At 37.1% G+C, this 14,747-nt stretch overlaps 1 protein-coding gene across 4 annotated transcripts in view; it reads left to right on the forward strand.

Moving 5' to 3' along the window:
- ZPBP (zona pellucida binding protein) overlaps positions 1 to 14,747 on the forward strand; it is a 142,514-nt gene that overhangs the window by 94,409 nt on the left and 33,358 nt on the right. For all 4 annotated transcript variants that reach the window (XM_054495484.1, XM_054495485.1, XM_054495487.1 and 1 more), the window contains one exon: positions 13,684 to 13,861. In XM_054495484.1, the coding sequence (XP_054351459.1) occupies positions 13,684 to 13,861 (178 nt within the window). The remainder of the gene's footprint in view (positions 1 to 13,683; positions 13,862 to 14,747) is intronic.

The raw sequence follows: 14,747 nt of genomic DNA on the forward strand, positions 1-14,747 counted from the left end.
ATGAGACAAAGGATTTCAAAGGTTTAGGGAGACTGGAATGCTAAAGTCAATTTGTGATTTAAGACCTACTCACTCACATTGGTAGGGCTCAGAAGACATATCTTTCACCAATGCTATGAAAAATAAATATGGGAGCAGAGCCCAGCATCCTTGAAGAACTCAATAGTTAATTGCTCTTCTCTGTAGGCCAGACTTTACAGTGGGAAACACAGTCAATCAATTGGAAGCCTAAATGCAACGGAAGTAATTGGATTCAGAGTTAATAGTAATTTAGCAGAGACTAAGTGAGAAACTCAACCACCAAAGGCAAGGTGGGCATAGTAACCCTAAGGGACAGCAGATTCAAGGCAGCCATCAGCATAGTCTGACATATGCAGACCTATGGCATTGGCTAGTTAATGATGGTGCTCCTAGAAGTGAAATAGATGAGACACCTACTAAATTGCTACTTGATCTGTTTAGGTAGAAAAGTTCCAGGTCAAATGAACAAAGTCTAACTCATAAAATAAAAGCAGAAGATCAAGTCACCTCAATCAGTTCCTAGGCTTGAACCAGTTTACAGACTCAGACCACCTTGAATTGGTGGCTGGATCCCCTTGTGAAAAGACCCTAGTAAACAACCAAAAATTTATACTGTTAATCTTTCTCCCAGCCTTCCCTAATGGGACTTAATGACCTTTTACTAGGGTAACTGTGTATTGGGGAAAAGGAAATAATCAGGTCTTCCAGGGACTCATGGACTTGACTCTGAACTGACATTGATTCCAAGACTCAAAATGTCCCTGTGGCCCTCCAGTCAGAGTAAGGATGTGTGGAGGTCGGGTAGTCAGTAGAGTTTTAGTTCAGGTCCATCTCATGGTAGTTCCATGGGTCCCCAACCCCATCCTATGGTTACTTCCCCAGTTCCAGTTGCATAATTGGAACAGACATATTTAGCAGCTGGGAGAACCCCTGCAAAGTCTTGTGACCCATGGAGTGAGGGCTATTATGGTGAGAAAAGCCAAGTGAAAGCCATTAGAGCTGCCATTATCAGGAAAATAGAAAGTCTTTAATGCATAATATTTGTACATATTGACGGAATACATGTAATATATTATTAAATGTATAGAATGCATAATGATCAAGTCAGGACATTTACAATATCCATCACCTCGAGCATTTATTAATTTAATGTGTGGAAGTACTTGAAGTCCTTTTTGAAATATAAAATGCATTGTTGTTAACTATAGTCACCCTACTTTGCCATGGAACATTAGAATTTGTTCCTTCTGTCTAACTTTATGTTTGTATCCATTAATGAACCCCTCTTCACTGCCCGCCCCCACACCCTCTTCCCACCTTCTGGTAACTGTCATTCTACTTTCTACCTCCTTGAGAACAACTTTTTCGTTCCCACATATGAATGAGAACATGTGATATTTGTCTTCTGTGACTGGCTTGTTTCACGTAACATAATGGTCTCCAGTTTTATTCATGTTGTTGCAAATCACAGGATTTCATTCTTTTTATGGCCAAATAGTATTCCATTATGTATATATACCACAGGAAAATAGTAAATTAAAGCAATGCTGCATTCTTGGGAGGATTGCAGAGATTACTGCCGTCATCAAGGACTTAAAAGATGCAGATGTGGTGATCCGCATTTATCTCTCCTATTTGGCCTGTGCAGAAAATGGATAAATCTTGGAGAATGACTGTGGATTATTTTAAGGTTAACCAAGTGGTGATTCCAGTTGCAGCTGTTATACCAAATGTGGTTTTACTGCTTGGGCGGATTACAACATCTCCTGGTACCTGATCTGTAGCTGTTGATCTGACAGATACCTTTTTTCCATCCCTGTCCATAAGGCCCACCAGAAGCAGTTTGTTTTCAGCTGAGAAAACCACCAATACACCCTCAGTGTCCTGCCTCAGAAGAATATCAGCTCCCCAGCTCTATGTCATAATTTGGTTGTCAGAGACCTTGATCACCTTTCCCTTTCACAAGATATCACGCTGGTCCATTATGATGACATTATGCTAAGTGGAGATATTGAGTGAGAAGTAGCAACTACTTTAGACTTATTGATAAGACATTTTATGTGTCAGAGAGTGAGAAATAAATCTGATTAAAATTTGGGGACCTTCTATCTCAGTGAAATTTCAAGGGGTTCAATGGTATGAGGCCTCTTGAGATAACACTTATAGGTTGAAGGGTATGTTGTTGCATCTGGGTCCTCCTTCAATCAAAAAATGGGTACAATGCCTAGGAGGCTTATTTATATTTTAGAGGCAACATATTCCTCATTTGGGTATGTTACTCTGGCACATTTACATAGTCACCTGATAGCTGCTAGGTTTGATGGGCCCAGAACAAGAGAAATGGATCTACAACAGGTCTAGGCTGTTGTACAAGCTTATGTGCCATGTAGGCCATATGATCCAGCAAATCCGATGGTGGTTGAAGTATCAGTGGCTGATAAGGATGCTGCTTGGAGCCCTTGACAGGCCCTAATATATGAGTCATATCACAGGCCTTTAGAATTTTGGAGGAATGCCCTGACATCTGCCGATAATTACTCTCCTTCGGAGAGACAACTTCTTCTACAGGGCCTTAGGAAATATTGAATGCTTAACCATGGTCCACCAGGTTACCATGTGACCTGAGCTACCCATCATGAACTGGGTGTTATTTAACCCACTAAGCCATAAAGTTGATCATGCACAGCAACACTGTTAGCAGGTGGAGGTGGTATTCACTTGATTGGGCCTGAGCAGACCTTGAAGCACAAGTAAATTAGTGCGGAAGTGGCTCAAATGCCCATGTTCCCCATTCCTGCTATACTGCGTCTCTCTCCCAGTCTGAACCTATGGCTTCATGGCGAGTTCTCTATGATCAGTTGACAGAGGAAGAGCTCAGGCCTGGTTTACAGATGGTTCTCAACAATATGCAGGATCACCCAAAATTGGACAGCTATTGGACTACAGCCTCCTGCCTGGGACATCCCCGAAGGACAGTTGTGAAGGGAAATCTGAGTGGGGAAAACTTTGGGCAATGCATCAAAACTGTGCAATTGGAACGAATAATGGCCAGATGTGAAATTATATATTAATTCTTGGGCTGTCACCAGTGGTTTGGCTGGATATTCAGCGACTAGGGAAGATGATGATTGGAAAGTTGGTGACAAAGATATTTGGAGAAGAGGAATGTGGAAAGACCTCTCTGAATGGGCAGAAAGTGAAGATATGTGTGTCCCATGTGAATGTTCATGGGTGACTACAGCAAAGGGGAATTTTAATAAGGCAGGGGATGGGATGACCCCTTTTGTGGATACTGTCAGCCTTTCTCCTCAGCGACCACAGTCATGTCCCAATGTGCTCATGAACAACATGGCCATGGTGGTGGGCATGAGATTATGCATGGGTTCAGCAATATGGATTCCCATTCACTAAACCTTGTATGACTGTGGCCACCATTAAGTGCCCAGTCTGCCAACAACAGAAACCCACACTGAACCCTGTTACATGGCACCATTCTTTATGGTGATCAGCCAGCTACCTGGTGACAGGTTGATTACATTAGGCCCCATTCATCAGTGAATGGGAAGATTTTTGTTCTAAGTATTTCTTATTTAATGTTGTTACAAATATTTTTAAATTTTATTTTACAATTCATTGTTTTTAATACAGAGAAAAACATTTATTGTTCATAGACTATAGTTGGTGACTGCTTTTCAATCCAGTTGACAATCGTTTCATTTTAATTGGAATGTTTAAATTAATTGCGGTTAATTTAGTTATCAATATATTTGGATTTAAATCCAACATCTTGTCATTTCTATTTTTCCTATCTGTTCTTTGTAGCCCTTTTCCTTTTATTTTGCCTTCTTTAGATTGTGTCTTTTAAAAAATGATTCCTTTTCATAGCTCTACCTTGGTAGTTTCTTTATTATTTACATGTCACAATTATTATTCTATGTGGATTGATTTTCGGCATTCTCTTATGTATAATTTATCCTGGTTTTCTGTTCCTCAGATTTTCCTCTTTTAATTGATTAAACTTTTTTTTACCTTATTTTTCTGTTTGATGTTGTACACTTTAAATATTTACTTTAGTGGTTTTGCTTCAAGTTTAACATATGTACCAGGCAGCAGTCCTGAAAATTAGTTTATTTTACACTCCTGAAATATACAAGGCCTTAAGAACCTTTAACTCTCCTGACTTGCTTTTATCTTTCATTGTTTTAGTTTCTAGTATTTTAGTTCTATTCTTTTTATTTTTCTACTTGTTATTGTTTCAGAATATCAGTGTCTGTTTAGATTTACCCACAATTTTATTTATTTATTTGCTTTTGTTTGTATATTTTAGTCCTTCCTTCTCTTGTCATTTTTCTTCCAGAATTTACTGTGCCTCCCAGATCTGAGGATTCATTGGCTGTCAGCAGTTAAGAAACATTTTCAGCCAGAATTGTTTTGAAAATTCCCTTTTCTGCATTTGCTTTTCAGTTCAGTGGTACACTTGCAATAAATGCATTTTATGTAAATTATATCATATCTCAATGAAGTTATCTAAAATAATGAAATTTCTATTCACTGTAATTTGGATTTTCTCATTGATTTCTCCATCTCTCTTATACTATTGTAATATTTTTTTCCAGCTGTTTATGTTTTTCATGTTGAATATTATCTTCAGCTATTCATTGTGTTTCATTATTGTGGCTACATTTAGGTCTAATCTGCTGCTAAAGCTGTCTATTTAATTTTTAATTTCACTCCATTCATTATGTGTTTTCAAATAGTTTATTTTTCAAATGTGTTTTCTCTCTTTTCATGATATAAATTCCCTTATGTTTTCATTCCATTTTAAGCTTATATATTTTAAATACACTTTTAAAATCATTTTGTATTTTACGTAACTGATATTCACTTATCTGAATTGCTTGATGATCTAATTTGGCTGGTGTGGCTTCGATGTTTCTTCATTTCATTATTTACTTCATAATTCTGGTTGATAAAGCCGTGCTTTTTAGACATTTATCAGTAAGTAGATAGCCACTTTGGTCTAAGAATTCATACTGGAGTTTTCCTCCTCCAACCTCTCTACCCTCCCTACCTCTACCACCCTCTAAGAATCCTTGTTTTCTCCCCTTTATAATCAAATTTAATTTCTTTGTCCACTGTGAATTAGGGACATAGCTATCATTAGGTTTGTAGTTTTCTCCTCAGTTTTAGCTCTCATTTCCTTTTTCTTCTTTCTCTCCCTTCCTTCCTACATTCTTGCTTTTCTTTTTCCCTCTTTCCCTCTCTTTCTTCCTTTTCTCCCACCCTCTCTTACTGTAGAAATGTGTCTACACAAAATCTGTGTTTCAATTAGGTGATTTTTGACAGGAGGTTTTTTCAGGGTATCTAGGACACCACAAGGTTAAAAATAGACATATTTTTCCTATTTTTAAATTTCATTTCTACCTGCCCACTCTCTGTCTTATCTGCTTTTTTCAATGAGAAATATACCACTTAAAAAAAACTTAATATGCCAGTTTACCTCTCTAATAATTTCAAAATATAGATTATAATTTGTCTTTAATCTTTCTTTTGAAGAGCCTAATTTTCTAGTGCAAGTTTCAGTTTCTGGAGAAAAAACAAAGTGAAGAATGGATTGTTTTGCTTTTTGCTTCAGGATTGAAGTTGTCCCTACATTGCAAAGTGAAAATTTTCTGATCTGAAGTTTTAGGATTAATTATGTTTCTTAGGAGTGAATTCCAGCTTTCATAGAATTCAAATTATAAAACCCTTACTTTCTTCCTCATTCCTTTGCTTTTGCTCTCAAATTTAGCTCAATCTCATATATCTCTGCCTAATTCAGTAATATGACATCACATTATTCCTGTTCTGATGTTCCTAACAAGAGAGGGACAATTTTGAGTTTCTGGTTAATCATTTTTTATAGTTATCTGTAGAGACTTTATGTTATAAAGTCTGTACACCCCTATCTCTTATTTGCATTCTGAGCATCAAAATAATACCTTTCCTACAAAAATTCACATTTGTCTCCAGTTCATTCAAGACAAGTTTGTGTTTCCATCTCCTTTTTAAAATTATTTTTCCAACCCCTTTTGATTATTACAGTCATTTATCCCAGAGATTCCCAAATATAGGTGTTAATCAGAGATATTCAAAGAACTCTATTTTATAGGTATAATATCTGTAACACCTTGTAAATACTAGTTCTCCCCTAGTGGATATTTGAGCCCTAGTTGGACTATAATCCTGTATGATACCTGTTGCCTATCCTAAAACACGCATAATGCTAGTTGCTGCCTTCTTGTTAGACTAATTAGTTAACTAATCTTGTTAGACTTCTTGTTAGGTGTGTTAGACCAATCTAGAACATATATTAAATATATAGACCAATCTAGAACATATATTTAATATATGTTAATGAGTCATATTTATTCACAATGAGCTTGGCATGGCCAGTAGGACAGATTGTAGTAATTAAAATAAGCTGTTCATTTTCATGCAAAAATGTGTATATTTTACAGATTGCTCATTGTTGAAACAGTAACAGGTTTTTTTTTTTGTTTCCTGAACCATCGACCAATTATTGTAAAACATAGTCCCCCCCATATGTACTTAATCCCTCTATAAAGCTTTTCTTTTCAGGGGACGTTTTTTTCAAAGGAGTCCCAGGGTTGCAGGGTGCATTCCAAAGGGGTACAGACTGAAGATGAATGGTTACTCATCTAGAAAGAGGGGAGCGACTCATCCCAGTTTCCTTTCTCTTCCTAGTGAATATCCAGGGTATATGAGGGAGAGAAAGTGAGGCATCCCTCTTTCTTTCATCCATCCTTGTATCCCTGAGTCTGGTGACTACGACAGGGTGCTGTCCATGGGTGTCAAAGCGGCTTTCACCCATATTAATGGGGTGCCCAAGGGGGTGGGAATATCTGCTCTTACCCACATACGCCCTATCCTCTCTGCTGTCAGTAGCCTTTGAGTTTTCTAGACCTCATTTATGTCATGGATACTAGAATGACATTTATCCATGAAACAGGAGGCTTGACTTAATCAGCAGGAATTAGTTATGCTTACCTGCTCTGTGCCTTTTAACTTCCATTATTGTCTGCCTCTGGATCCCTTAGAACCGGTTTTCTTTCCTAGGGCTTTGACCTGAAGCTTGGAATTGAATTTGGGACAAAAATGTGTTTTGGGGGGACTCTTTATCATAAACTGAATGCTAAGGTGAAGCTGTAAAATTGAGTCCTCTTCCAACAAGGGAGAGAAAAGGATATCCTGTGACATGCCAAGAAAACTGGTGGCTATAGTTATGCTTGCTAAGATTTGGGTGATGGGTCTTGACTTTGTTTGGCTCCCTTGATCTTGCTTTCCCAAAAAGGAAAACTCTAGGTAATGGGCACCCTATTTATTCCTATCACCTGGCAGGATTTTCAGGATAGTTGCTCAGAACTAGAATATTGATCCAGATTTTTACATTACCCATACCCTTTTTCTCCTTCTGGTCTGCAGTCAGAGATTACTGGTTGGTTCACAGGAATAAGCAGGGTTACTCTAAAATGTAGGCAAAAACTTAAAAGCAACTAATGAGTGTAGATTTTGATGACAAATGTATGATAAGTTTTGAAACAGAATTTCTCTCTCTCTAGTCCTCATTTTTGTTAAAAACAAATCATGATAGGACTAGCTTGTTTGCAAAATAGACTTTAGTCTTATACTTGGCCTGATTATTTGCATAAAATGCAGCAAGAATATTTTTACATAGACCTTTTAGATTTGCTTTGATGGAACTCTGTTCCACAAGGAATCTCAGATAAGACTTTCTAAAGCCAAGCCCAGCCATGGGTTTGTACCCTCAAACCTGTGTGTTGGGCAAACTCCTCTCTTCTTGAGGTCCCTAGAGCATGGGATTCCTGGGCCTGTTAGAAACTGACATTCTTTACTTACCACAGGTTAGGAACCCTGTACGGGGACTGTGTACACAAGGTATGAGGCCAGTTTCTCCCATGGGACCTTTATCTGCAAGTTGAGCTTGATTCCTTAAAGGGAAGCATACCCTTCCAGTCAAAGCCTTGGTAAAACAACCAATTTCTCCAATTGCATTCCTGTTGCAAAAGAAAATGGATCCTTATTGTACTGATGCAAACAACTATATTGGCATAAATTAAGAATACTCAGAACTAGTTTCCAAATTCTGAAGAAGCCATGCACAGAGAGAGAGAGACAAATATGCTCCAAATTTTGTTCATAGGAGTATAACTTACTCAATTATTAAATGTCATAAATAGCTCAAAATAAGCTTCCTTGACTCTGAAAAACAAAACAAGGATCAGCAATGTTCCAATCAAAAGTCGTTACTGAAAACATTACTTCAGTTTTCTATTAGTTCAGTCCATTCAGCTAACTCTTGTTTTGCTTGATATTTGTGAACATTTCAACTCTTCATGAGTCCTGTATATTTTTCTTTATTCCAATGTCAAAATCTCCAAAGTTTTCAGAAACCTGCATTTGAGACTGCCTGTCAAAGTTTTGTGGCTGATTATAAACCATCCTTTGAAGAGGATTAAAATAAGACAACAATTATCTGTGAATAATAAAATGTCCATGGTAGTTACAGTTAGAAACATGATTAACAAAGAAATTTGGTTATCTCTGTGGTTTATAATAACTTAGCATAACAACCTTAATTGTGATTGATAGCATATACTCAGAATTTTAGAAATCCCATACAATTTTGGAACACAAATTAACATTATTACATAAAATATAACCTAAAGAAGATTAAGCATCATTTTGGCAATCCCATGTACCTAAACATGTCAAATAATCTTGTTTACCACTCTTCTAGATGCTCCAGGGGCCCTCTGTAGCATCTAAAAGCTAGGTGTCGGGAAAGACAATTTTTGAAACTGAGGTTTGATTTGGGGAGGCCTGTTAAGTATGTTAGAGGTTTAAAACACTTGATGATATGAAAGAATTCCAAATTTCCATATTATTTATTTTTCCAAAATGATGACTTAGAATTTTTTTTAAAAGCAAAAACCTTATATAACCTTTTACAGATTTAGCTAAAGAGCAGATTAGTGCATTAAGAGTATTTTGTTATGCTTTTATTTTAATGCTTAATTTACAGAAAAGCCATATAATACTCTGTTGAATTTAATGTATTCACACATGAAATTTTTTTTGCAAGATTAATTTTTACAGTTCTTCCACAACTTGTTTGAACTTTTGGCTTTGTCTTATCTAATTCAAAACAATCCTTTAACCCTAGGCAAAAATTTACATTTTGATAACATCTGCATTTTACCAATAGTCTTTAAGGCTATTTTTATTTTTCAAAAATTAATGTCACGTGAACTAAAAGGTACCACAGCTTTTATTTTCCTTTTAAAAAATATTTGATCCAAGTGCTTATCCTTCTTTAAGTCAGTTAATTAGAGCTCTTTTTTATAGACATCACACACACACACACACACAACACATATATAACTACACAGAAAGGCAGAAGAAGATCCAGTAACTATGAGACTTTTTGTTTTCCAGTCTCCTAATTGGATTATTGGCCTCTGGATGGAACTCTCTAAGGCTAGGAAAGGCTTAAAGCAAGGCTAGGAAAGCATGCAGTTTCCAGCACCTAATAAACAGGTATAGCTGGAAGATAAAAACAGATTTTGAGAGGGATCTATCCACCTCTAATTGCTAGGGAAACAGAGGTCTCTCCCAAAATGGAATTTGTGGCACCTTTTCTGTTTTTCCCAAGGAGTCCCAGGCCATGAGAAATTATCTTGGGGCCTCTCATGCACACATTAAGATAGGCAAGGCAAAATGGAGAAAAATAGTTTAGTCGACTGAAAAAAAATCTTTTTCCAGGAAAATAAAGTTTAGGAAGAGAAAAATCATAAAGGCCTTTTAAATATACTTATAACTTGGATATCCACTTTGAATTAAGCTGAGTACTCTTTAAAAAAATCCTTTTAAATCCCTTATTACCTGACTTTATCCATGCCAAACAGCCAATATTTGTAGCTTTGAAACTTTATCAAAGGTAATCTCCCAGGTGCTCAGAGAGAGGAAAATTCAAGGTGGTTTGTGGAGGGGAAGAGAATCAACAAATGTCAAAGGTCACACAGATATCAAACCAGAAAGGACTCACTCCCTAAGCCAAGATTGAACCCAGGCCGCCATTGTAAAATGTTGGGGGCTAAAAGCACTGCCACCTGCTTACAGGTCATGCTTCCAAGGACATAAAACAAGATGAAGGCCTGCAGCGAAGTTTGCCACTGACCAGTTTACCAGACTGTCTTTAATAGAGGGCCTATGGAGTCCTGGGCCCATATCCCATCCTAAGGTATCCCTCTTTTTGACAGAACCGTAAAGACATGTAAAGCACTCCAGATTGGCTATAACTTAAGACCAGCCTCACAAATCCTTTTTCATAAATAAAACTTTATGGAGAATATAAACAGTAATAGTTGGGGTCCTGGCCTAGTAAAATATCTTCTAAAAGGAAAAAAGCCTTTCGCATAAAAGTTAACTCTTGACCTGGTGGAGAATAAAAAAAGAAAAACAGCTTAAAGTTCAGGGCTGTGTTAACTGAGGGAAGAACCTCTTATTCTTATGTGAATGGTTCTTCCAACAAGGAGGGAAACTTAATTGCTGTTTCTTCCCTGGGGCTGGAACAGAGCTGGACTTCTTGGCCAAGGGAGGGGAAGACACTGGATACACACATGGCAGGGAATGCTGGCCAGCTTGCCACGCAGGACCCTTTGGGCATGGGCCCCAGCCCCAGCTGGGAGGGAAGGGGGAATGGGGTGCTGCTGCTTGCCTTTCAGTCCCTTGGGTGCCTGCGGCCATTGTGGTGGGGTGGTGCCATTACACTTCTGCAAAAAGAAGGAAAATGCCATAGAAAAGGCTGGGTTAGACCAAGGTTGACATTCCTGACCCCCAAGAGCAATGAGGGGTGAGGGATGCAGTTTCTTCTACTCTGAGAAGTCCAAGGACAAAAAGGCTCAGATACAAGAGGGGACAAGATGCTTTGGTCTGCATTTTACTCACCTTTCCTTATGTCCCCACATGGGCCACCAAAATGATACAAGATATTTTTCTCCTTAGTTCAGCTAAAATCTAGGTCCTTATCACACAACCAGGAAGAATTAGGTGCATGGACACATTGAAAGTTTGAGGAGAGCGGAATTTATTAAAGAAAGCTCTCAGTGAAGAAAAAGGGGTTCTGCCAGCAGGCTCTCAACTCACAGATTGAATACCAGGTCACCACACACACCAGCTGAAGAGGCCAGGCCCCTTCTCACTGCTTAAGGCATGAATCCCCGGTGGCTGCACCCCATTTTCCCAGTGTGCAGGCAGGCCCCCAGTCTGTTGCCAGCATGTGCAGACAAGACCCTGGGCAGGTTCCCACATCTGCACAAAAGCATCTGATGTAAACACTTGTGGGGTGGGTTGGGGATTCTCCAGGGATCCTCCCTTATCTGCCTCCTGCATCTATCACTAGGTTTTCTCAGGTCTAACTTCATTTAGGTTTTTTTTTTTTTTTTTTTGCATGAGATATTAGGAAGCCTAATTAGGCTCTGTGTGACATAATCTGAGTGGTTAGGAATGTGTCTCCTGACACTTTTAATTATAGTCTCAAATTTAAATGCAATTAATTTCATAACACATTTATACATATTTTGAGTATCCTTTATCTGAAATGGTTGGAACCAGAAGTATTTTAGATTTCAGATATTTTCAGATTTTGAAATACAGTAAGTCTTCACTTAATTTCATCAATAGGCTTCTGGAAACTGCAACTTTAAGCAAAATGACATATAACAAAACAAATTTTACCACAGGCTAAATGATATAAACAAGAGTTAAGTTGCTCTGGCATATTTCCGGTTGCAAAAATATCACCACATTTTGAAATAAAGACCCAAAACATTTTTAATGTTAAACATTGAAATAAATGTGAGAAATACATATATTTAAGAAAGAGTAATAAAAACAAAGTGTAATAATTATTTACTTGTTCCAGTTCAGTGTCACAGGTGGCTGGAGCCTATTCAGGTAGCTCAGGGCTCAAGGTGGGAACCAACGCTGGACAGGATACTGTTCCATCACAGGGTGCACTCACACACATCCACACTTACTCCCAGGGGGCCAATTTAGTCATGCCAATTAATGTAACGTGCATCTTTGAGATGTGGGAGGAAACCAGAGTACCTGGAGAAAACTCATGCAGACATGGGGAGAACATGCAGACTCCACATGCACAGTGGCCTAGCTAGGAAGCATTTTTTTTCTCTTCAACATTATAATAAGATGACATTGAAGGAAAGGACATTATTTGAGGACCTGCTGTATTTGCATATATATAAAATGAGATATCATGGGGATGGAACCCAAATCTAAATAGAAAATTTATTTATGTTTTATATATACCTTATACTAGGGGTCCCCAATCCCCAGGCCTCGGACCAGTACCAGTCCATGGCCTGATAGGAAACAGGCCACACAGCAGAAGGAGAGTAGCAGCAAGTGAACGTTACTGCCTGAGCCCCGCTTCCTGTCAGATCAGTGACAGCATTAGATTCTCACTGGATCACAAACCCTATTGTGAACTCCACATGCAAGGGATCTAGGTTGCATGCTCCTTATGAGAATCTTAATGCCTGATTATCTAAAGTAGAACAGTTTCATCCCAAAAACATCCTGCCACCCTGGTCTGTGAAAAAACTGTCTTCCATAAAACCATTCCCTAGTGCCAAAAAGGTTATGAACCACTGCCTTATACAGATAACCTGAAAATAATTTTATGCAATATTTTAAGTTACTTTATGTGTGAAACAGAGTTATTATTTTATCACCCTTTGTGGGTGTTTTTGCATGGGAGAACCTGGACATTATAGAAATTGTAATGGAAGAGATGTAATTTACAAGATATTGGAAGAACTCAGTAGACATGAGGTGCACCATTAGTAGTTATAGATCAGCCTGTGTGGTCCATTTATCCCTGGGGCTCCTGACTAGATTGGAGGTGCAAGTTAGTCTGACAGAATGGAGTAGAACTAACTAGCTTGTAGCAGTTTGAATTTATGCATACCTCATACTTGAATGCATAGATCTTAGCAGTCAGAGAAGTCTAAGGCTCTTGTTAATTTTAGGAGGCAAGCCAGTATAATTATTACAAACATAAAGATAATTATAGATCAGAATGATGCTTTATTTTTTTGGACTTAATTTTTGAAACAGAGCTAGAAGTTATATTTTTTCTTGTTTTTAAATTAAATTTTTCTTTGTGAAAAGAGTTGATGTTGTGCCTCAGGGTAAGCTTCTTACAGATGCTTATAATATATTATTTTAAAGTACATTACATTTCTTAATCAATTTCAAAGAGCTTTCTTGATTTTGCTCGTATGCTTATCCATATATTATTCAAAATACAAAGGGACCAAAAAGAAATCTTCAAATGATTTCTTTGCATTGTAATTGGAAATGCATTTGGAAATATTTGATGTGTATAGATGACATCTTTTCAGTTTTGTGTGTTTTATTTATAGTCTGTGAGTGCAAGAAAAAATGACCTTGAGACTTTGTTTTCTTCAAATTCTAAATCCACATGCATCCTTATTTGTTCTAAAATTACATTTTTTATGGCTAACAGTTTATCAAATTGTATTTATATTCTAGGCTAAAAATCTCATAGAGAGATTTTTTAATCAACAAGTGGAAATTCTTGGCAGACGTGCAGAACAATTACCTCAAATATACTATATTGAAGGTACTCTCCAAATGGTTTGGATTAATCGCTGCTTTCCAGGGTATGGAATGAATATCCAGCAACATCCAAAATGTCCTGAGTGCTGTGGTACGTAATGAATTATGATTTCATGTTTTATATTGTTGAAAATTTACTTATTTTCATTAAGCCTAAGTGAATGCCTATCACTTATTTTTACTATCATTTAGGTATTTTTTCATAGTTTATTTAAAGTAGTGTTATTTGAAAAGTGAATCTAAAGATGTGAAAGAAAAACAGTCTGACTTAATTTTGGCCTTGGTATTAATATTACAGCAAGGGAGTTTAGGATCATTAGGCAGTTATCTGGGAGGAAACACAAATAATAATAGTTATGAGTCACTTAGAATTCCTGACTTTAAAAAAAGCCAATTAATATATCTTTTAGAATCTATTATTGATGAGTTTAGGTTTGTATAGTCTACAGTAGATATCTTTGTGACTTTTTCCTTCCTTTTGAAATAAGTATATGAATTGTTTTATTACCAATTGTTTTTTCTAACTTCTGGTCCTAGCACTACAGGATCTGAGCTGCTCTCTGACATTCATTCTTTCTTTTTCATCTTTACTGTAGAAGAGAGTTCTGTAGAGGCTGTTGACTTAGATTGAGCACATGAATTCAAAGTCTTTGCATTTCTATTATTGAGAGATTAATGGGCCAATTAATTTTCAGTCTTAAAAGAGTTTTAAAAATGTATACTAATATCACTAAATTTATACCTGTCTTAGTCTGTTTCATATTGCCATAAGAGAATACTTAAGCCTTGATAGTTTATAAAGGAAAAAAGTTTATTTGTCTCACGATTCTGATGGCTGAGAAGTTTGAGATTGAGCATTCAGTGAGGGTCTTCCTTTTGCTTTGTTTTCTTTGACTTGGCTAGAGGTATCTTTATAATTTTTTTGTGTTTCATTATTGTTTAAATATATGAAGTTTCACAAAAATATATTACACAGG

The sequence above is a fragment of the Pongo pygmaeus genome, chromosome 6 (assembly GCF_028885625.2).
Source record: "Pongo pygmaeus isolate AG05252 chromosome 6, NHGRI_mPonPyg2-v2.0_pri, whole genome shotgun sequence".
Classification (NCBI taxonomy): domain Eukaryota; kingdom Metazoa; phylum Chordata; class Mammalia; order Primates; family Hominidae; genus Pongo; species Pongo pygmaeus.